Below are 24,990 nucleotides of genomic sequence, written 5' to 3' on the forward strand. Positions count from 1 at the left end.
AGTTTTTATCAAGAGAAGTCAAAGTTCTGCGCGTCTGTCTGCACTGATTGGTTCAAACCTCGCCTGATGCAGACAAAGTTTTCTGCCAACGCGTCTCAAGGAAACACAGGAGGAAGAGGAGGTTCCACGATGTCTTTATTCATCAGCCACGTGTATATGCCACAATAAGACATGCATCAAATATCAATGCAGAGAGCAACATGTTGAATATTCAGCTGAAAACCCGAGAGCGGATCTCATTTAAATTGGCCGATCAATTATAATATTTCATGGGTTTTCTCTGGAACGTGAGCTGGTGTTGCCTGGTCCAGTTTGTTCCTCATGCAGAAGCATTTCTTCAGAAGAGAGCTCGCACATGCACACAGGTGGAGGTGATGCAGCGGCAGTGAGACCGACGGGTTCTTTGTCAGAAAACAACAAAAAAACACACATCAACAACAGTAACAACAAAAAGGGTATTTGTTCAGGTTGTTCTGGTAGAAACGTCCCACACTTAATATTTAACAAATAACACAAGTTAAATGTATATTTTGGTGATGCAAGCGGTCGAACGAGGCGGTCACAAAGATCAGCTGACGACACACGACGTGGTGGTATGAACACAGAGCGACACGAGGACAGAAACAAGTGGGGAAATCCCTGTGTTTGGGTATTACAACACGCCGTGTCAATGATAACGAGGGTTTTATCGTCTCCATAATCGCTCAGTTCAGTCGTTGCCGCACGTCAGGTACAGTAAACGTATTATACGATAGAGTTTATGATGTGATAACCTTAAGGATGGATTAAGTTTAGTGTTCAAAAAGAGCCCAGAGGTCAACATCCATGTCGGTCACCTGAAAACTGTTGGACATGTAGCCTGCACGTTGCACTTTGGGGACAAAACCACATAAATATCCGTCTATCGTCACTGGAAGACAATATCTTACGGGGGTTAGGGAGGAGGCGGGGTGAATGATGATGGAGAAACAAAATGCACAGAAGCGCAGAGAGGGGAGACGCTTTAATCCTCAAACAGGACGGTGTTGTCGTTTAGCAGGACGTGCCAGCGCTCTATCTTCTTGTCTTTGTTCTTCAGGCATTCGTACCAGTGCTTCAAACACTCCCCTTTCGCCTGGATGCCCAGCTGACATCCGCCTGGAGGCACAGAGGAAAGTAAGCATTCACACGTGAGGAGCTCTGAAAGGCTGTTTTTAGGCTAATGTCAACATGCTAGCATGCTCGCAATGACAACACTTACATGAAGTAATAGCAAATAGCAGCCGAGGCTGACGGGGTTTTGTCATTAGTGCTGAAGGTGTTTAGTTGTAAACCAATGATACAAAGTCAGAGGATCACCAAAGTTATCAGAATTCATCCAGAGGGGAACATGCATGTGCATATCAAATTTTATGGCAATGCATCCAATAATTGTTGAGCTATTTCAGACCAAAGTGAAGACCAACCAGAACGTTAAATTTACACAACAAAGTCCAGCTGAGACAGATGGGCGGTTCATTGTCAATCAAAAGTGAGAGGATGCCCAAAGTTTTTACAATTTTTTCAAAGCTTAACATGAATGGTTGCACCAAATTTGATACATTTAGTACAACCAGTACTGGTATTTCACTCAATAACACAAATTAATCACTGGGATTCACTGTTAGTGTAACACAAATGTCTGTACGATGCGTCTGTGATGCTGTACTTTGGTCAGAACACCTAAAATATTAGCTTAGCATTATTGGACGCTATGGCGGTGCAATGGTGTGTGATAAAAAGTTGTTTTTTACTCTTCATCTTTAGGGTAACAAGAAATGTCTGAACCAGATGTCATATCAATCGATTCAATAGTTGGCAAGGAATTTTACTCAAAACCACCACATGGTGGCGCAATAAGAAAACTTAAGATCACCAAAGATTACAGGATTCATCCTCTGGGCACCATGAAGATATGCACCAAATTCTGTGGCAATCCACCAAATAGTTGTTGAGTTATTTCAATCTGGACTGGAGCGGTGGACCGACCAATCAGAAGACATTTTCATCCCGGGAGACGACACGCCGGATGAAGGGATGAACGAGGAAATGCGATCGCGAGACACACTCACCAATGAAATCATTGGATTTCCCCATGTCGTAGTCCCAGACGGAGATGTCGAGGGTTTTCTTGGCCAACTCTCCGTGTTTTATTTCATAACCAAACTCCTGAATCACAGCGATGAAACATGACATGAGATTACAAAATCTGACATTGAGATCCGGGTGAGAAGAAGACGGCAAAGTTCACGTTTGTGCGAATAGAAAGTTGAGATGAAACGGACCTCGTTAAACTCCGGATTGAGGGTCTTCTTTTTTATCTGGGTCTTGTTTTTAGCTTTCTTCCCCATATCGGGTTTCAGGCATCTGCGGCACAAACAACAATTAAATAGCAGTCGTATTGTTGTTAAAAACTGACACAAGTAACATTTGAGACCTTTAACTTACACATATAAAATTCGCTAAATACAACAAAAGATATATAAAATTAAAATAATATTAGAAATTTTACAACATAAATGTAAAAAATTGTAAAAAGAGAATAACATAAACCGGCTCAAGAAATGTACTGAGAGTTAAATAAATGAGAAAGTCTATTAGCTTAGCTTGGTATAAAGACTGGGAATAGGGGGAAATGTCCATTATCTTAGTTTAGCATAAAACTAAGAAATGCCCACAGAGACAGGCTAGCGGTTCCCCCGATTTCCACTAATTGTGCTAAGCTAAGCTAACCATCTTCTGGCTTTTAGTAGTATCCATCTTCTCATCTAACTTTTAGTAAAAAAGCAAATAAGTGCAAAAAAATTGGGATTATTCCTTTGACCATGGCGCACGTACATTTTGACGAACGGGTCGGAGTACCCGTTGGAGTCCATGGCCGCCAGGTGAGCGCAGCGCACGACGCCCACCATCAGACGCCCCTGCTGGCTGTTGTATGTCAGCGACACCAGGATACGACCCCTCTCCTCTGAATCCTCCCCCTCGTTTGTCTGCACAAACACGCACATAAATAAATAAATAAATATATATGTGTGTGTGTGTGTGTGTGTGTGTGTGCAACACATGCACACAAAGTAACAGTATTTAATTTCACTGATCCGAACGCTCCTTGGCCCTCTGCACGTATCGGGAGGGATTATACAGTGATTATCATAATATCTACTAATGGAGGATAACGTACGTGCTTATGAGGACCGAATGGTCGACATGTATGTTATTATGCAGCGTGATTAACCCCAGAAGCAGCGATGCATTCATCTGTCTAGTTTAGTGCTTGCTGTCTGTGGTTGTACAGAAGATAAGTCACGATTATATAGTTTAATTTTGCATTTAAATGTGATTTTATAAACCAGCTGGTCACTGAAGTTTGTGCTCAAACAGTCCATTTGTTGGGGACTATTTTCAGCGGCAGATGAATCCACATTTGGAGGCTGTGTATTTAATCTAAGAGTTGAAACAGTGAATTTCCTAATGATATTGATGAAGGAACTAAATGCGGATCGATCACGCCTGATACCTGATCTGCTTAATTTAATCGGTATCGGGTTGGTGCCTCACTATAAGATGTTTATGGAACAGAGGAAGAAGATGTATCATGCAGGTGTTAGTGGATTAATCTACTTTCTAAATCCTTTAATCTGTTCTCCCTTTAATGAACACTAAACACTGCAGAAGCGTCAAAGAGCATTGCATGAGCGGGTCTTACATCTTCATAGAGAGCCATGCCGCGGACCGACCCTCCAACAGCCTTCTTCACCTGCAGAGAGAATTAACCAGGTTAGCATAGCTTAGCATAAAGAAAAAAATCCACCAAACAGGACTTCTAAAGGTCATTCTTAAGTCTCAAAAACTGAAACATAAAAAGCGACAACCAGCCAGGAAATAACCGAGTCTTACGTCAGCCTAAGATATGCAAAATTTAGCTAACTACAAATTAAGGCTACGGACATTAGAGGGGTATCAACCTTCTCGTTTCACTCTCGGTAAGAAAGCAAATAATTGCTTGCAGACTTTCCCTTGAAGAAAGTCATATTAAGACTCAGTTCACCTCTACTGGCCTTTAAGTCGTTAAAGGTCCTTCTCGTAGCCGCTTTCTGGAGCTTTCGGTCGTAATAAATGACTATCATCAGCAGATGACATTGATATCAAGAATTTCCGTGGTTAGGAGTTTAACTTAAAAACGAGTTCTGCGTTTCACGCTTTTATTTTGAAAGAAAATTAAACATGTGTGAAGGTGCAATTTAAAAAAAAACAATGAGAAGAATTTTGTATGCTGCTTAAATAGTTCCTTCTTTACCTGATGAGGTGCAGTTCCCGGACAGCTTACAGTGATTTAAGTAACCCTTTAATTTAAATATGACGTATTTACTGCAACACCAGGCGTCGGACTCACCGGGATCACTCGCTCTAGACAAACACTGAAGTTCTTCTTCTGGTTGAACTTCAGCTTCTTCAGAGCGATTCGCGTCTCTCCGATGAACTCGTTGTGTCCGAACTTGTCCTCGTCGCTCACCGAGAGACTGCAGACGAGACGAGTGGACCTTGTGAGACTCTCTTTGTGCCGCCGGAGGAAGTAAAAAACGGTTGCTTACCGGAGAGTTTTGCGGGACATTTCGTCATCGGTGATGCCGTGGTAGACCAGGGTCTCGTTCCACACGGGGTTCAGGGTGTTTTTTAGGGTCTTGGTGCGAAGCTTGTTGGACTGTGAGCAAAGTAATTATGAAACAACATGATCGTTACTTAGGTTTAAACTTTAAGCTGAAGACAAGGTTTAATTAAACTGCTGAACGGTGTCATACCTTACTGGCTCCTGGTAAAAGATGCAGCTTCACGTACGGGTCAGCGAGGCCGTTTGAGTCCATCGGCTTCAAACCCTGAGACACATCAAGAGGGAGGAGGGTTAGAAGTGTTCAAGTGTTCGAAAGTTCAAGTGTTTAAAAGTTCAAGTGGTCAAGTGTTCAAGAGTTCCTGTTCAAGTCTTCAAGTTTTCATTTTTTCCCATATTCAAGTGTTCAGATGTTTAGGTGTTCAAATGTTCAAGGGTTCAATTCTTCAAGTGTTCATGTGTTCAGTGTTTAAGTGTTACACGTTGTTCTTCTTCAACACTCCACATATTTTGTTGTTGGACTACAAACGTTTCTCCAAATCTAATTTACACTCATTGGATTCGTCTTGTTTTGTTATTAAATGTCCGTTCCCATCTTTTAATGGCTCGTCTCGTCTTTTCTCGTCTTGATTCTTCTCCAATTGGCATTTCTTGTCAAGTCTTGTCTTGTTCCATCTTTCATTGGCTCGTCTTGACTTTTTTTTTGTCTTGGGTTGTCTTATTCCATTCAGTTGTGTCTCATTTTGTCCCATCTGGTCTGGTTTGGTCTGGTCTTGTCCAATCTCCTTATGTCTTGTCCAATCATATTTTGTCTTAAGTTATCTTATTCTCTTTTGTGTTGTCCCATCTGGTCTCATCTGGTCCCACCTTGTTTCATCTTGTCTCATCTTGTTCCACCTTGTCTCATCTTGTCCCACCTGGTCTGGTACCCCTCTTATCTCTGGTCTCGGTGCGTACCTTAGCTTTGTCGATGCAGCAGTGCAGCGCGTGGGTCTCCTGTTCGTAGAGGAGGCTGAACTCCAGAGACCCCAGAGTGGCTGCAAGGAGACAAACACAGCGACACGTCAAACATCTAGACATCTGTTCTGTTCGAGAAACCAATTTCCCTCCAAAGCAGATAAACATTGATTTGTTCCTCTGCATCGCTCGTCTGGGAATTCCATTCACGGCTCGCGGGCCCAATTTACATGAATCACAGAGTGAGCAAACATCTGGGAGGAGGTGGGGGGGGGACTGGTTCACGCTGTGTAAAGCAGCTGCGTGGTCTAAGAGCAAACATCCGTCTCACTGGCGTCGTCCGAGTCGTACTCGTCCTCGTCCTCCGTTCGATCCGGCGGGGGTCGAGGTGGAGCGGCGTTGTTGACCGGTGGGTTGATTCTGGTCGCAGGAGGAGCGTGCGATGGAACGGAGCTGGAGACAACAGGTTGTCGTCTTTCCTCCGTCTCTTCCCTCTCCGGGCGCTTGTTTTCCACATCTACAGCAGGGGGCAATTAATTCTGTCTGAGGCATCTTTTCATGCGTCACGTTTGAGGGTAAATCTTCTTGATCGCGGGGGGGTTTATTTATAGAAGGAGCAGCGCGGCTTTACCTGAGGCAACCTGCTCCGCGCCGGCGGCTCGAGGCGGTTTGGAGGCTAACGCGTGTCTCTCGGTCCTCGTTACCACCGCCGGACAGGACGGACTCTCATTACGGGTGTCAGCTGTTGTCCTCGCTGTCTGCTCCCATTGTTCTGATCCACGGGACGGCTGCTGCGTCTCTAAGGGGGAAGGACAAGAGAGTCACTGACGCCACGACACTGATCACACGGGTGCTACGCAGCCACACAGGTGCTACACACATGTGCTACACAGCTACACGTGTGCTACACACATGTGCTACACAGACACACATGTGCTACACACATGGGCTACGTAGCCACACAGATGCTAGGCAGCCACATATGCAGTACACACTACACACATGTGCTACATGTGCTACACACATGGGCTACGTAGCCACAGAGATGCTAAGCAGCCACATATGCAGTACACACTACACACATGTGCTACACAGACACACATGTGCTCCACAGCCACACACGTGCTACACACATGTACTACGCAGCTACAAACATGTGCTACACAGTGCTACACACGTGCGACACAGACGAGCGACACACGCGCTACACACACGTGCTACACATATATGAGGGTTTGAATGTATTTTTTTACACTCCTGTATTTCTACTTTAACTTAAATAAAATATGTGTTTGGATAGATAATGATAGCTTAGATAGCTCAGTTATAAATGCTCATTATAATGAAGTACCGTATCCCTGATGAAGCGTAGGAGGTTCCTGGGGTTCATTGTGGCCTTCGGGACCAGAGCCGTTCTCGGTGCTGGACTGTCGAGACCCGGACAGAGGGAGCGGGTCGGGCAAACCCTGCTGGACTCTCCCCTTGAAGAACCACGCGCCTGAGCGCTTCTGCACCTGCAGGGACGCACATGTGACCCCCCAACAGAGGCTCAGTGCTGTTTGTGCAGTCACATCCGGGATTTAAAGCTGTCAACTCAGCAGATACGCAGTCACACAACCCAGATTTAGGAGGAGGAGGAGGAGGCGGCATGAGCTGAATAAAGGAGCAGGAATCACTGAAGCTGAGAGCGACGCCCCACAAAATGTCGCTGTAAAAAAGCTTCTGATTGATGCAGAACAAGCTGGAAACACCCCACTGACACATTATTGCCGTATGAAGTTGATATACGGCTGACTAGTCAGCAATATTACACATCCAGCAGACACAGAACAGGTCTTGTTTCTGGCCATTAGAGGAATGTAAGTGCACTATTTGTTTCAAGAAGTGTGTCTCTTCAGCTGAATGTTACACTGTGTTCACCAGCTGACTGGAAACAACACTCAAATAGTAAAGGTGTGGGCTGTTGAACCAAAACAAGGAGCTGAAAGAGGCTAACATGCTCAGAAGAGCTGAGGGGATCTGCAAAATATTGATTAGTGTGAGTTTTAAAAGGACTGAGACCTTTTGGTAAACCAATTCCCGTCACCAAAGCAGTTCCTCCACATGAGTGAATGTTATGTTTTCACAAGAGATGTGAAAGATTTTCAAAATCGAGCTTCTATTGTTCAGATTTAGGGCCACATTATCAGTTTACGCTGCCTTATAACAATGGTGCCTCGTTATATAGAGAGCTCAGATTTTGCTGCAATTTTTGATGTAACATATTGGTATGTAACTCGTATGCGAGTGCCTTTAGAAGGTGGATTTACGAAACAAGAAAAAGGCCTGAATGAAGACCAAAAACTGAGCAAAAAGACAGAGAATATTGGACTTATATTCTTGAGGTGACGCAAACACAAAGACACAATAATTCGTCGCGTTTCTCTTCAACTGCTGGATTTAGAAATATTGTTTGCTAACAATTTCATCGTCACTTAAACGGTTGAAAGCTTGTTTCTGCTGCCCCCTTGTGGCCCAAAAAATATGATTTACTGAAGATTTATTTACCATAAAATGAAAGAAACAAAGCATTTTGTCACATGACAATGAATTAAATGAGCCTTTGACCATATTTACTTGTGTTAACGTGTTAACTTCAATGTTTAGCTTTTAGCTCCTAGTGGCCAATAAGAGAACTGCAGTTTACCTCGTAAACGGAGCAACAAAGCTGTGTCCGTGTTCATTTGTGTAATAATTTGTGAACATCTCTAAAATTAGAGCACAAATATAGACTAGAATAACAACAAAAAAGTGCTTATTTTTTCCCTGCTTAATTCTGTGGGACAAACTCGACCACTTTTAGTTGTTTCTGCGTCTGAGTGACAGCAGCAAGCATTTGTTTAAGGAGTCTGGCTCCCAGAGGCCGAGACCTCCTCAAAAAACTGCAGCGCCGTTGCAGACACGGCGTTGTGCGACTGCATCAGGGGAGAAGCTTTGGAAGCAGAGTGCGTTCCTCACGTTTCGTATGGGGCAAAAAAATACTGTCTGTGTTTTTCTTTAAGAATTAAAAAATAAAAAGCGTTGTAAATGAATCATTTTATGGAAGGATATTGAGGTGTCAATGGAAGGTAATTTTCCAGGTCACTGGACAGTGAAATGCAATTATGTGCTAAAAAGAAAAAAAAGACAAATCCAGAAAGCTAGAAAACGTTTAATTTCTCCGTTCAGCTGACAGATGAACGACATCATGACGAAAACTGTGATTTTATCAAAGCACTCTACTCTCCTTCTCCTCCTCTTCCTCCTTCTACCACCTCCTTGTCATTCCTCTTCCTCCTCCTTTTGCCTCCTCTTCCTCCTTCCTCCTCTTTTCTCCCTCCTCCTCCTCTCACCTCTTGCTGCTCGTTGCAGATTCTGCACAGCCACATAGGACTCGTCCTGCTGTTGCTACGAATCCCACATTTGCTGCACATGTGCTGCAAAGAAGCAAACACACACACACACACATATATATATATATATATATATATATATATACATATATATATATATATATACACACCAGTGAAGGAAGTATTCAGGTCATGTACTTCTGCAAGAGTACTAATACCACTTATACATGTTAGCGAAATAAAAGTATGTAAATAATAATAATATAAATCAGGAAAATTACAATTATCAACATTATTAGAAGAAGAAAAAAAGAAGCAAAATCTTCACATTGAAGACTCAAACGGATAAAATATAGTTTACAATTAAATTGGCAATTGTTTCAGATGAAGCCGGGAGTTTGTGTGCGCGTGCATGTGTGTGCGTGTGCGTGTGTGTGTGTGTGTGCATCTCTTTGTCTGTCAGTCAGTTAGTCTCACAGTCCATCCATCAGCTGACTTTAGCTTTCGTTTAGTGGCATGAGAGAAAAATACCTCAAATGTGTACTTAGTTACATTCCAGCACACACAGACTCTCTCTCTCTCTCTCTCTCTCTCTCTCTCTCTCTCTCTCTCTCTCTCTCTCTCTCTCTCTCTCTCTCTCTCTCTCTCTCTCTCTCTCTCTCTCTCTCCCACACACACTCATACACAGACGCATCTTCCCTCATAGACTCCTTGACAGCAGGTGCACGCAGCGCGCACAAAGTCTACGTTTCACGGGTCAGTCTGCATTGACCTCCACGCAGCAGCAACGTGGGGCAAGAGACCAGGAAGTGCAGAGTGTATGTCGGGTGACGTTAGCGCACGGCCCACCGGGCGCTCGGCGCCACAGGAGCGCTCCGTGTGCTCCCTGAGACGACCTCTGGGGACCCGGAAGCGGCGTCGGCGTCGGATAAGCACCCACATTGTTGCACTGCACGCAGAGGACGGCCGTGACGCCCTGCGGCCCGAAAGACATCCCGCACAGCAGGCAGTGCGCCCGCCCGTCACCGCACGCCGTCCGCTTGATGTTATCCAGGCGGCTGGAGAGGCGCCTGGGAACACATGCGGCCGGATGTCACAAAAACACACACACACACACACAAACTTGGCACAAGTCTTACGCACAAGAATCATGCGAGTCGGCGAGCATGCGTGTGCAGCTGACTGACGAGATGAAATGTGCAACGGAGACAAACAGTTTCCCGGCTCACTCGATGCGCTCGTGCTCCGTGGCCTCCATCATGGCCGCCCGGGCCAGCACGCCGTTGATGATCTCCTTCTCCTCATCCGTGAGCTGCTCGCCCGAGGGAACGCCAGACATGCTCATGTCCACCGGATGCTGAGACCCACAACACAGGCATGCATGCACACACACACACACACGCACGCACGCACACGCACACACACACACACACACACAGATACAGAAGAGAGAGAGACACACAGAGTGTAAGTGGCATGAACAGTAAGAACATCAAGTATAAAAGGCGAGTATCAGCAGCAGCAGCAGATTACAAAACAGTTAAAACTGTAAATCTACTCAGAGCAGATGAGTCTGCTTTAAGGCTAATTTTTATTTTTTTTAAGTCAATTTGTCTCTTTGGTAAAAACAATTGACGGCCCTGACGTACAACAAACATAAGCAAATGTCCTAAATGCCCCTCAATAAACCTCCAGGCTGCTGCTGGTTTAGAAAGCTTCAAGAGTTCAGAGCCGAGGACAGTGGAAATCAAATGAAGTCGGCTTGTCTTCTTGTTTTTTCCTCCTCAAATGTGTCTGTTTGATATTTTTCTGGCTTCCCACGATGAGCTGGAACATGCAGGAGCCAATTATTGGATCAGGAATTGAGCTCCAGCTGATGAAGATGATCTGTTGTATCATTGTGGCTTCATTCATGGCATGAAGCTCAAAATATGACACCAAAATATGCTAAACATCCTCTCTTTTAAGTGCTTTTTTACATGAATACATCAGCTGATGACAGACGTGATTTAACCCTTAAAAATAACTAACAGCAAGGCTCCAAAGCAGCGTTTAACTTACAGCAAGGCTCCAAAGCAGCATTTAACTTTTAATGACTTAGATACAATCGAATAGTAACAAACAGAAGAGAAAATATTCACATTTTCTTGGTTAATTTCTACAGCGAATACATGAAATATTTCCCTGCATTGTGACTTTGCAGTGCACCAAACTCTCGTCTTTCTATTTGCTGCCTGTGCTCATATCTTCCAGGAGAAAGTTCTGAGAGATGTGACCGCGGTGATTTGCTGCGTGCATAATTGCGCAGCGCAGCCCTGCAGGGCTGCAGATGGATCACTGAGATGTTTACGAGGATCTAATCTACCTGCGTCCTGCGGTCGCTATGACCACGGCTCCTGCAGTGCCGCTGCGAGCGCGTTCCATTTTCTTCTCAAGTGAAGGTTGTGACCTCATCGTGATCGTCAGCGTTATGCAAATGAGATTCACCGTCTTCACCGTCGTCTTATTGACGACGTTGGATCAATTTTAGCCTCACGAGCGGCACGCAAATCGAAAATGATGTGACAACGTCAGCAAGAAGTCATCCGTGGGATTGTCAGAACGTTATCACACAGGATGAATTATAATCTCTGATTCGTCTGGTTGTATAGAAGTCTATGCTTCACGTGTTAAAGCTGCATTCTCTCTCCTGACCACCAGGGGTTGACTCACCTGGTTGTATAGAAGTATATGCTTTATGTTATGAAGCTGCATTCTGTCAGTCCACACAGGTTAGTTCAGTGGTTGCAAAAAACAAAGATGGCGACTTATTATATATTATTATTCTATTGTGTATAGGTACACTCCAGCGATGACAAAATGACCAAATTAAAAAAAGGTACAAATCCAATTCATGTGAACAAAATTGCACAGAACAAAACCAGTGACATGAAACAGTTCTTGTGTGTTGTTCCGCTCGTGAGACACAACGATACAGACGTTCAACCGTCCACTCAGCCGTCAGCGTGTGCAACCGGCCGGAGAGGCACTCCTCTTAAAGCTCTGAGAGGAGCTAATTTGATCATCCATGATTTATTTCAGCTCTACCACATCGACGGCTGGACCCACGCGCCCCTGGTCCCCGTTAAATCTCCCAAAACATCTGCCGGTCACGTCCGGGCGCACCGGCACCTCGTCCTCGTGCAGCTGCTTTGAGAAGGAGGCGTTAATTGCGGCCCGGTCAGGCCGCCGACTGTAAACTGTTCTCTGTAAATGTGTGACTGAAGTGTGCTCTGCAACGTGCCCTGAAGGCATCTCACTGTGGAGAAAGCGCTCTCATTATCGTCTGACAGGGAACATCGTGAAGAGGGAAAGCGTGACCTCGCCTTCCTCGCCTTCCTCGCCTTCCTGGCCCTCTGGTGCTGACCGGACGACGCCTTGCTCATTTGACTAGTCCTGCAGAGGAGACTTTACGCTGAAGAACACGTTTAATGATACATCCCTCCCCATTGTAAGCAGATTTTATTTCCTAGTTTTAAGGGTCTTGCAGGCGGGGGCGACCCCAACGTGATCTGCCAATGTCACCGCTTCGCTCTTAAGTCGCCCGTGGAGTCTGACTAATCCACCGGATTCGTAGGAGTTGTTACACGGCGGCGTCCAAGCATTAAACATCACAAGAGATCCGGCGCAGCGGCGGCTGCTGAGTACGAAGGTTTTAATGCCTCGCTTACTTAACGGCTCAGGGCCTCGTCTTCCTCATCCCCCTCGTCTTCCTCATCCCCTTCGTCTCTCTCTCTCCTCCCCGTCCTCTGTCCCCGCTGCAAGTAAATGTCAGGGGGCCGCTATCACTGTGGACAATGTGGCAACCTGACAGATTGACGTGTGTGTGTGTGTGTGTGTGTGTGTGTGTGTGTGTGTGCGTCTGATTGCCTTGAAGGGTTCAGAAAGGTGGGGTCAGTAAGAAAGGAAATGTTCTAAAATAGCAGACACTTTCAGCCCGTGAGTCACCACTCAAATAGTACACTCAAATAGCACACACACACACACACACACACACACACACACACACACACTGTCATTATGCATCAAATCACTGCAGTTACAGCTTGGACTATGTCTGAATGACAAACTATTAGAATGTGAGACAAAAAAACATAGGAAGGGGATTTGCATTTAGTTTGAAAATATTATAAGTAAAGTCTTGCTTTTAAAAGTATAAGTGCATTAAACGTCTGCGGCGAGGCTACAAGGTGATTGACAGGTGATTCTGCATCACAACTCCTCAGCCCAAGTATGGTCTCTTCACTGGTTGCCAAAAAAACAAGATGGCGACGGCTGTAATCCAAGATGGTGACGACTAAACACACCCCAGAAACACACTCGTAAAACGTGAAGACGATAAGGTGAACGATTGTCGAGATATGTGAAGGACACAGACTTACGTCTGTACAGTAACGAGACAGTTAGCTTAGCTTAGCATAAAGACTGGAAACAGGTGGAAACAGCTAGCCCAGCAACCAGCTACTCTGAAGTTCACTAATAAACAAATCAGTGTTTACTTCTTTGTTTAGTTTGTACATTAAAAAAATATTGAACTTGGTCTGTTTTTAAATTTTACAATGAATTGAAAAGTAGAAGGTAGAAGAAATATATTACTTTTGAGTAAATGTATTTAAACATTGCTTAATTACGACTTTCTCCCCAGTATGAAGGATTGTAAATTAGAGCAGAGCTGTTTCTCTTCCACACACTCACGTGCACACACTCACGTGCACACAGTCATGTGCACACAGTCACGTGCGCACACTCGTGCAGTAGGAATGGACGGCCGGCGGATCGATGAGCTCTGCAGCAGAACTCTGATGTGATTCTCAAAGTCACAGAACGCATGACGGTGATATCAATATCTGTCCTGTGCTCACCCTGTGAAGTACTCAGTATACTGATCAATGGTGTACAAGTACATTAGTACCTATTTGAGGCCCTTTAAGCATCTCTTGGGAGGGTGGGGGTCCTCTACGCATCCCTTGGAGGCGTGGGGGTCCTCTATGCATCTCTTGGGGGGTGGGGTAGGGGTCCTTTAAGCATCTCCTGGGAGGTGGAGGGGGGGGGGTCCTCTATGCATCTCTTGGGGTCCTTTAAGCATCTCTTCAGAAGGCCACGCCAAGGACACATGTCACCACACAGAGCCGCTTTGATTTACACCTGTTTTATAGCGCCGGGTGACCGGGGGGCGGAACGACCTCCAGGGAGCAGAGGTACTCGCATGTGTGTGTGTGTGTGTGTGTGTGTGTGTGTGTGTGTGTGTGTGTGTGTGTCAGTTCATTTCAGATTACGGGTCATAACTTCTGTTAAGCACGATAATGAGAGGAGCCATTTTCAACCCGCCATCTCGTATTGCTTTCCCGAGCATTAGGGAAGGATTCAAATCAAAATTACCTCTAAAAATAAATAAATAAATATAACTCAGGAGAAGGAAACACTGAAAATTTAATATTTGAACGTTCACGTGCAAGATGTAGATTTTGGAGGACAGGTGTGAGGTTGTGTCTTTAGGCCCGGGTGGATGGATCGTCGTGTCTCATGCATGGTTTCCAGACTATGAACCTTCAGGATATAATGGCTGACTTTTCCTTTCTGAAGCAGCAGGAAGACATGAGTGTTTCTCCAATTTCTCCAAATACCTGCAGGATTGAGATTCCCATAAACCTCAGCTGTTTGTTGTGTTTTGAGCTAATTAGCAAATGTCAAGTCAAATGTATAAATACAGCCTTAATATAACAAACCGCTGATTTGCCTGGAGGGTTTTCACAGACTGGACATCCTGTACGACCCTCTTCCTCCTCGAAAGAGAAATAACTTTAAAGGTGTCCGCACAGCAGCAGGATGTGGAGCAGCGTCCATGTGTCTATAACACGCTAACGGGCCGCTTCCCTTCCACGTGTCGTCTTCGTCATTGTTAGCGTTAGCGTTAGCATTGGCCTCGAAGCAGCTCTGAGCTGTGAGCAGCCGACACAAAAACACGTCTCTCTCGCTCTCCGAGGGCACATGAGGACAACTGAGGGGTGTTGCTCTTCATCTGTCTGTCTGCCTGTCTTTCTGTTTCTCTTTCTGCTCAGTTATCAGCTAACTGTCAGCTAAGCTGTCTGTCTCTCCGTTTGCCTGTCTGTCTAACTGTTTATTTGTCGGTCTCTCCATTTTTCTGCCTGTCTCGCTTTCTGCCTGTCACTGTGTTTCTCTCCCTGTGCAGCTATCTATCTGTCTCTGCTCCTCAGCTGCCAGTGAGAGCAGTAAAGTAGGTCTTCTGTAATTATAACCTTCACCAACCTGACGTTAACATTAGCACAAATTGACATGCAAAGAATGTGCACACACACACACACACACACACACACACACACACACACAGTGTGCAAAGAGAGGACCTGTCACACGCGGTCAGCGGCGCAGAGAAAAGCATCGCAAATTGACGTGAAGTAAAAGGAAACCAAGGCATTTTAGCTCCATGAGACTATGTGGGCTGACTAAGAGCTGCAGGGCCACACACACACAAACACTCACATGCATGCACGCACACATACACACACATACACACACATAAGTGATTCATGTCCGCACACACACACACACACACACACACACACACACACACACACACACACACAGAGTGCGGGAGAGTGCGTGTGAGCTGCAGGGATGAAAACTGACAGATTGCGTCATCCTCCTGTGCGTCCTGTAACGCCGAGAGGCATTCAGACCGGTTGGACTTCATTACAATAATTTATATTCATGTTTATGGAACAAGAAAAATGTGCTTATTGTTAAGAATTATAATATATCCCATTTAATTGTTTCTCAAACTTTTTTTTCTACAGTAACAATTCACGAGGGAAATAATTTTTTCTCATGTCATGTTAAAAAGAGATTTGAATCTGGTTTTTATTTTCATAGTTTTGTGCATAATTCATCAGTCGTGATAATGAGAATAATCATTGTGATTTGAACATGATGTCATCACTGATGACTGATGAGCAAACAGATTGTAAACAGTTATTATTTTATCATCTAGACGTCTTTAACTGGTGATAAAAATAAAAAAAAAGACAAAATGTTGGAAATATTCCCTCTGAAGACGTGAAAACACAGATCTTGTGATTTTGTGTTTACAAGTTGACATTGTGTGTATTAATGTGTGTATCTCCTGCATGGACACAGACCCGCCTCTGTGAACCACGATGAGAAAACACACATTAAGGATCTCTTGAATTTTTTTATTAGGAATAATAAGTTGTGCCGCCTCGAACAAAAGTTCTAAATAAATATGAACTAATTGGACACACACAATCAGGTGTGATACTCAAACTGTGCATGAAAATAAATCACCCTTTCATCGGTTATGACAGCTTGCTGATAGCATAAAATTACATAATTATAATGATGAGGGGTTTTATTTATGGATTATCAGGCAAAGAAACCAAAGAAAATATCCAAAGGATGACATTTTAAAAGACGTATTTCCCAACGTGATCCTAAGATGTTAGACGACAAAGAAAAGAGCACGAAAGCATTCAACAAAAGCAACCCCATTAAAGAAAGGAAAAAGCAATATCTGAGCAAAGCTCACTGTGAATCTGTCCCTTTGTTCTATAAAAAAGTCCCAACATAATTAAAGTCTCTAAGTTCAACAGCAGCTCACGCGTGTAACAACAGAAGGAACTTCCAGCTCCTTTCTCCCCTCGAGGCTCTTGAACGGACCACACCGGGTGTTACACTTATGCAAAGTACGGACCCTTCTTGTCCCGGCACACAAATATTGAGGAGCTTAAACATTGATAATATTCCACATGTGAAGCAGCCGTTGCTGTCTGGCGGCACTGGCTGCGGTCCCTGAACGCATCGCTGCCAACACGAGTTTATTAAAGGCGGAGGGGGAGGCGCTTTGAATGAATACTAAATCACATTATTTTGCATTACCTGCAAGTTTGCGTGCCGAGCAGAAGAAGAATAATCAAAATGACAAATTTAGAAAAACTATTGCTTCATTAATATTAAACAGGATTGAGTTAGTTTACCCAAAATGCATTGAGCCTCCATCCAAGTGGAGGGGCACTGGCATCCCGTTTGAAACGCCGTCAGAGGACGAGAGACAGTCCTCAAACATGCAGACGTCCTCGTGCAAATGCTTCTTTGACAAACTACCACCAAGGAAGTAGACGTCTCTCATGTCGACCTGTCAATCACCTTGTAGCCCCGCCCCTATAGCATTCCCTGCTTTATGGTCTGTTTGACTCTAAATGACTGATCATTCTGTACTGAAGAAGACTTAAAGCTAGAGATTGAACTCATGAACTCATGTTTACAATGTTTACTGAGGGAATACATCAAGAGAGAAGTAGAGTCATTTGTATAGACTTCTATACAACCAGAGCAGTCGCCCCCTGGTGGTCAGGAGGGACAATGCAGCTTTTACACATAAAGCATAGACTTCTATACAACCAGAGGAGTCGCCCCCTGGTGGTCAGGAGGGAGAATGCAGCTTCAACACATGAATAGACTTCACTCTGCAGAACCGGAGATTGCCTATCTTTCTAACAGAGACTGAACAGGCATCAGATCAGTATTTGTCTCTTAAGGAAGTCTGGCCCAGGAGATCGTATCCACCACTATTACTCACGCTACACAGAACTGTCCCCAAGGAGTCCAAACACTCCCATCGGAACTAGACTGGAACATTTCCACTCATCCGCCCCACTACCAAACTCCTTTTTTCCCCACAGTTGTCAATTCCCTCGTCGATTCACCATCATCCATTCACGCTATCTCACCCCCTCCCACACTGCACCACTCTCCACTGAGGCTTGTCAGACTCCTGAGGAAGCAGCTTATTGAGCTTAGTTTTGCAAAGAGGCATCACCACCTACTTTATCCCCTGTCTGATGGCTCTGTGGGGATGGTTAACTCTCCATAAAACACACATGCATACATTCACAACGACTCCTGGGTACAAAAAAAACGAGCGCAGAGTAATCTGGTCTTCATACCCAACACGGGAGGCTGAAAGCTTTGACGTCACTGACTTTTTCTCGAAACGACTGTGCGCTCGAGTCTGAGTAGTAGAGGAGGACAACAAAACATGTGAGAGTGAAAGACCTGCTGGCTTTCAGATTGGACACAAGTAGGTCGCAGGATGAAAGCAGGACGACGACACTCACTGTCATTCTCGCGGTGAGGCTCCGGGGAGGGGGGGCAGGGAGGAAGGGATATCAGTCTGTCCGTCCACCACTTCGCCTCTATATATCTCAACAACTGTCGGATGGGTTGCGATGATATTTGGCGCAAGCGCTCGAGGCCCCTTCAGGATGCTTCCCAACAATTTTGGTGATCCTCTGACTTTTGCTCTAGCACCACCATCAGGTTAAAAATTGTATTCATCCTTTTTGACAAGGCTAAAGATGCTTAAAATGGTTAAGAGCATGGCTGCTAAACATCAGCATGTTAGCTCTGTCTCTGTAAACTTGTTAGCATGCTGACTTTAGCATTTAGCTCAAAGGCAATTGCAGCCTCACAGACTTAACCCCACCTTTGTTCAGACTGAAATAACTCAACAACTATTGTCAGGCTTGGCGTGAAATTTGGTACAACCATTCGTGGTCCCTTCAGGATAAAGTCTGAGATATTTGTGATCCTCTGATTGTCTTCTAGCGCCACCAACAGGTGCATGTATCCTTTAAGACTAAATCTGCAAAATGTAATGTTTGGCTGAACATGGTTAAGAATATCGCTGCTAAACATCAGCATGTTAGCTTTGTCTCTGTGAGGTTGTTAGCATGCTGCCTTTAACATTTAGCTCAAAGCCAATTACAACCTCACAGGCTTGGTCCACCACTTTGGTTCAGACTAAAATATCTCAAATATTGAAAAGATTGCTATGAAATCTTCTCCAAACATTCATGTTTCCTGTGAGAGGAATTGCAATACCTTTGGTGATCCTTTGACTTTACATTTAAAAAAAACAAAAAACATTGATTTATGACCAAATTCCTGCAAAACATATGAAACTCCCATCTGCCTCAGCTGGACTGTGTGTGTGTACTACTTGGCATGCTAATATGCTAAGATAACACTGTATTCTACCTGCTGGACATCAGCATGTTAGCATTGTCATTGTGAGCGTGTTAGCACACTGACTCCAGTATTTAGCCCTAAGTACAGCCTCACAGGGTTGAAAGCACGACTGTTTGGATCCGTCTGGATTTGGTGCGCCCCGGTGGCCTCGGGGTTTAAGACTGATGAACTAAAATCCTGCAATTTAATGCAAGTAATCCCCCATCTCTCTTTCTCCCGCTCTCTTCCTTCAGTTCCTGTCATCTCTCTTACAAAAAGGATCCTTTTGAAAGAAATCTGTTTGGATTACACCAGTCAGCTGCCAAACTTCTGAAAACCAACAGCAGATAATTCTTTAAAAAAAGACGGATGAATGTAAATGGTTATAATTAGCAGCTTGTGGCCATCCGCATGCGTGTGTGTGTGTGTGTGTGTGTGTGTGCGTGTGTGTGTGTGGAGGACGGGAGTGCAACGTCCATATGGTGAGTGGAAATCACACATTCTGTGGGTCTGTTTGCGTGTGTTTATCCACCAGAGGCAGCGCTGAGGCCACTAAACAGAATGCAAACCTCAGGCTCGTTATCCGTCACTCTCTGTCTGTCTGTTTGTGTGCGAGACGGCCGACTGAGGGGGTTTTTGTATGACTTTGCGAGGAGGAAGTCAGCTGCTCGGAGTAAAGACAGAGATAGAATAATGAGGAGAAACGAGGTCAGAGAAGAACCGACAACACCCTGAACTTGTCGTGAGAGGAGTCATCGCACGTGACACGCTCCAAATCTTCCATCCAAACAGAGTCTGTGAGCAACAACATTGTCCGTGTCGTTGGCGGTTACTCTCACTGATGGACGGAGTAATCGAGGCGTCACCCACTGTTGCCTGTCAAGTTTTCCTTTTGGCCTTTGCCATTTTGTTTTTTTTGGAACAAGAAGTGACAGAAGAAGGTGCAGCGGAGTGAAAGTGAACGCAAAATAAGACATTTTTAACATTACAATTACCGTTCATGCACTGACATCACACTGAAAGAGTTCAAGTCAAACCTGCATTCTCTCTAACGTCCACCAGGGGGCGACAAGTACGCAAGTTACACGTCAACGTGGACTTCTCGAACAAACCACCGGATGAAAGATGGCTGTTGCGTTGGACTCGTCCACCTCGCATCGCACCCGTCTTTGGACTTCCTCATTTATGATTACATGGAGGATATTTACTTATTACAACGCATTATTTCTTGGAGGGGAAGTCACAAAAATATTGGATGGGAGCAATAAAAAAAAACTATTGCTGCTGGAAATATTAGTCAGACATTCTCGCCCCTGAGGCCACTGACAGAATATCCAGGTCACGGAGAGGAGATTTCCCCACATAGCAGCATGTAATAGTGCCACAGTGGTTTTATGTTTACAGCTGTGTTTCTGTGACACACTCACACACACACACTCACACTACCCTCACCCTCTCTGCCTGTGAACAATCCAGGAGTTCCCGTAATATACAGCTAATCAAACACTTGTGGGCCACAGCGGGATTTGTGCAACACATCTGCTGCTCTCGCCGCGCCGAGAGAATTCCCGAGTGCTGGAAAACAATAACGCCTCAGCTGCAGACCGGAGGAGGCGGGAAGTCAATTACTGTACATTTCAACCGTTCAAATTGCTAAACGTTCCACTGAATGAGCTCACGGAGAACGATCCTTTCCTGGAAGTAATGGGGAAACGGGATATTCATGAATTTGAATTGATTGCTTCGATGGATCCGATGAGAATGGACTTGACCCCGAAACCTGACACCGATTTATGATGAAAGAGGCAATTTCTCACGTTTGTAAATGGACGTATGCCTTTATGCAATCTACCAATAATTACAAAACCACTGACTTTTAATTACCTTGAACACTAGGACTGTGTGCTGTGTGCATAAACATGTCAAAGGTTATTATGAAGACCAATATTTTTATATTAATAACCACAATCATGAGAATGAATTAAATTTTGCACCATTGGCATGCGAGTAATAAAACATTTACTGTATAATTTCTACATGCATTGGTACCTATTTCAACCTTTTCCTATAGTAGTCTATATAAGTGACTCTACTTCTCTCTAGATGTAATCGCTCAGTAAACATTGTAAACATGAGTTTATGTCTCAATCTCTAGTCTCAAGTCTTCTGCAATACAGCATGATGTTCATTTGGTAAATTATGGTCATTTATTCATGGTCAAACAGACCATAAAGCAGACAAAGCTTTAGGGGCGGGGCTACAAGGTGATTGACAGGTGACCAGAGACGTATGAAACGGTGATGGCCATTACATCCGCAGCTAGATTGCGTGAGAGGAAAAAAACGATTTTGCAGCTGCAAACTCATCTTTTTTTTGGTCGATATAGATTTGTTCAGGTTATTTATCGCTTCACTCGACAACGTTTACGATCTACGATGATTTGACGTCCAAGTCTTCTTCGGGACATGAACTCACGATCTCCTGCAGAGGAACTTTCCACCTTGCTCTCTTGAACGTACGCTGGCACCGGATGTATTGAATCATTCATTACGAGGGATGCTTTCTGTAATTTGGCTGAAGTGACTATTCAACAGAAACCCACATTGCATTATCTTAACTACAAAACGTCGACCTGAACTCACACCGACAGCAGTTATTTTTTTGCAACTCAGATGTTTTCCCCTGCACTCAATACAATTAAGTCTTCAATGCCAAGATTAAAAAAAAAGAAAGCACAAACGGATGACAAACCACCCACAGAAGGAGACGTTTTCCCTGAGTTCAGCAGCGAGCGGCTGTCGAGTCGGCGTGAAGCGTTTCCACTCCGGCGCGTTAGCCCCTTCAGTCAGCGCCCGAGCGCTCAGCGGGCCGCGTAATCCGCCGCCGCCCACCTCCCAACACGGTACCGTCAATACAGACGATTGGGGGGGTCAAAAGGAGCATTCAGCGGGGATTACAGGGAGCATGGGAAAGCACAGGGGGAGGAGGAATGTGGCTGAGGATGATAGACCCAATAAAAAGAAGTGAGCGTCACAGTCTTGCGAATCAATTTCACGCGCACAAGCCGAGCTAAACGCTTCCACTTCCCTCACGCCGCCGCCTCTGACTCGGCTGCTGCCACGACGCGTTAGCTTGCAAGCTACATCACGCTCGCGGCCACCCGGCTTCACTCCGAGATGAAGACCAAAGCGTCCTCGTCTCCGCCACTTTTTTAGTCTATTGTCGTGTCTCTATTCTCGGTGGCAAATTAGTTTTCACCCCGGGGAATAATGAAGCTTTCTAACCCTCACCTGACCTAGTTTGATATTGTGTTTATTTGCTATCTTCGCTGAACGTCGCATGAGAAAATCAATACTACTAGATATGAAGCGAATGCCAGGACACAGTTAGCCTAGCTTAGCATAAAGACTGAAAACAACCAAACAAGTATTCAGAATCCACCTCCAGACCACCTTTAAAGATCACTGATTAACATCTTTGTTTCGTCCATTTAAAAAGCAAAGTTTAAGAATGACATGTCAGGGTTTCAGGGACTTGTTCATGACTTTTTAATTTGAATTATTTGCTTTATTGAAGGAGGTAAGAAAAGGAGATCGATACCGGTTTGCACGCTAAACATAAAAATTGGTTAGCTTAGCTTCATATAAAGACTGATAAGCAACAAAACCTGATAAAACATTGGTTTTTATCAGGTTTTGTTTCTATTTTTGCGTGTTTTAAACTAAAGAGATATAACGTGATGAGTGAGCTTTAACGGTGCGGTTAGTTTTTAACTTTCAACAGAGTCAAACTAGCCATTTTCCACGTTTCTTCAAGCTAAGCTAAGCTAAGCTAACTAGCTGCCAACTCTAGCTTCAACCTTAGCATGAGAACATTTCTCCTAATGTTAAACGGCCCCTATCTTCAGTCCGTGAAGCTTTTTATGTGTAAAAATAGATACAGATGTCTACATATCTGCAGAATTTAGCTTATATTTAACAAATACATTGGGATCTGTGTGTTGGCTTAAGTTACGATACAAAAGATAATAACAATAATAATTTCGAAAAAGTGTCAACTTTATGCAAAACTAAAGATTCTCAAATATATAAATAAATAAATATATACATTAACTTTTTCGCTATGAAGCAAATTGTGCCCTTCATCCCATATATTGTGCAATATTGAAGTTTTTATAGATCTTATATGATTATTAAAAACTTCAATATTGCACATGTAATTATCATATTTAAATGTTCTTATGTTCATACTTTTCGTTTGTTGTACAGATCATATGTTGTCACTTAATGTCCGTGAAAGTCAGAGAAATAGAAATAAAATAACAAATAATGGTCGATATATTAAGATATCTGTATCTGTATCGCCATCAAAAATGAATATGAATTTAAGTATAAAATAATCTTTGTAATATATTTTAAATACCTCAAATGACGTCAGCTATCTGTGTATAACACTTTAAATAAAATGTATCTGAACACAATCACATAAGTCATCTCCTTTTGGATACAAATATCTTGTCATTTATTTTACAGTGAAATAGTTTTATCGTTTTTTATAATTATAATAATTTAGAGGCGGTCTTTGGGAGAAGATTCCTTTAAAATCGACAGATTTATTCATAAATCTTTCATTTATTTTGTTTTTCTTATGAGTTTTGGTGACTTAAGAACAGTTTACAGTAATTGAACCAATTAATTGTTTAAAATATATCTCAGCTGCTGTGAAGCGACCGGAAAGTTCAAACAAAACAACAACAAAAAGAGATTTTTTTATCATAAAAACAATATCAGCGAAACTCTTAAAGATGATCTTACCTGAGGCTTTCAGACAGATGTGTTGTAGTTGTCGTCTCGTCGTCGATGTTGTTGTTTTCTTGCGGTAAGAGACAGAGAGAGTAGCGGCTCCGTCTTGGCGTCCGGCGTCCTCTCTGCTCTGCTCCTCACTGAACGCCTCCTCATCACACACTGGAGTGAAAGCCTCTCTCCATCCTCCCTCATCCCCCTCTCCTCCTCTTCTCCCTCCTCCCCCTCTCCATCCCTCCTCCCCTCTCCATCCCTCCTCCCTCTCTCTGTTTAACTAAATCCATCCACTCTCATCTCATCAGCGGAGGACAAAATGGTGATGGCTCTATTGCTGGCAAAGTGAACTTTATAAAGGGGAAAAAAAGGAAAATAAGCTGAAATGCCATTCGAGGAGCTGCAGCGTGTCCTCACAAAGAACGCAATACTAAAGGAACACTTTCTAGCATTTTAGGGGATTTATTAGCAGAAATGGAAACATTTGTGTGCGTTTAATCCTTGAAGAGTTGTGTTAGTGTTCTATGAGAAGAGTCCTTCGTCTTTAGTCTTCTTCTCTCCCTTCATCCTCTCACGGACCGTCAGATTCATCCGCTGGTCCCTTTTTTCATGACCCCGCGACCCTTATGTTGGGAACCCCTGGACCAAATCTGAGCAGGTAAGTAAAAGGTAATTAACGCAGCTCCACCTGGAGCGGCTGCAACCGAAATATTAATGAACGACGATATTTAAAACAATACGTCACACTGGGGAGGCACCGAGTGCTTTTAGTTTTATTATAAATACTTTGTGCAATATTAAAACTTCACATGTTAAAATGTGAACTCAACCGTTCAGGCCGGTTATGTCGTATTTTAGTTTTTTTTCCTTTTATGGTTTAATTATTTATGATACCTTTACTGTTGGATTACTTATTTATTACAGTTAATTAGTTTTGCATGTCTCCTGTTCTCTGCACAGTAACACTGCACACTAATAACACATCATACTTTCATTTTAGCATCTTCTCATAACGTGAATTTTTGTTTAAGAAGGATTTTCTGTTTTTTTTGTACATTTTTCCTTAAAAGATCATATTTCTTCCTGCCCTTTTCCTCGTCTGATACATTAAATCCCTCTGACATGTTTACCCGACGCGCCACAAAAGCAGCTCGTACGA

General features: G+C 43.8%; 1 protein-coding gene across 1 annotated transcript; it reads right to left on the reverse strand.

Annotated features, from left to right (window-relative positions):
• Nucleotides 1-130: 130 nt before the first annotated feature.
• rph3aa (rabphilin 3A homolog (mouse), a) lies at nt 131-23,920 on the reverse strand. Its single transcript, XM_068573971.1, has 16 exons — nt 23,850-23,920; nt 10,182-10,309; nt 9,893-10,022; nt 8,953-9,036; nt 6,933-7,095; nt 6,213-6,380; nt 5,913-6,098; nt 5,582-5,661; nt 4,818-4,892; nt 4,611-4,720; nt 4,412-4,538; nt 3,725-3,775; nt 2,857-3,008; nt 2,304-2,385; nt 2,091-2,187; nt 131-1,137 (listed from the first exon to the last, which is right to left on the reverse strand). Exons 2-16 carry the CDS (start codon nt 10,295-10,297, stop codon nt 1,004-1,006), a joined length of 1,755 nt encoding a protein of 584 aa, XP_068430072.1. The 5' UTR covers nt 10,298-10,309; nt 23,850-23,920; the 3' UTR covers nt 131-1,003.
• Between the last annotated feature and the right edge of the window lie 1,070 nt (nt 23,921-24,990).

This window comes from Clinocottus analis, unplaced genomic scaffold (assembly GCF_023055335.1).
Source record: "Clinocottus analis isolate CAN_PGR_092001 unplaced genomic scaffold, fCliAna1.0.p SCAF_13, whole genome shotgun sequence".
In the NCBI taxonomy this organism is placed as follows: Eukaryota; Metazoa; Chordata; class Actinopteri; order Perciformes; family Cottidae; genus Clinocottus; species Clinocottus analis.

Bases quoted from the DNA above. Each gene is read 5' to 3' on its own strand.
- rph3aa (XM_068573971.1), bottom strand. From the start codon at position 10,297: ATGAGCATGTCTGGCGTTCCCTCGGGCGAGCAGCTCACGGATGAGGAG. The intron at 5,662-5,912 runs GTGAGACGGATG...GTCTCCTTGCAG, and splicing joins GTACGACTCGGACGACGCCA to CCACTCTGGGGTCTCTGGAG. The intron at 3,009-3,724 runs GTAAGACCCGCT...GTGTTTGTGCAG, and splicing joins GCATGGCTCTCTATGAAGAT to ACAAACGAGGGGGAGGATTC.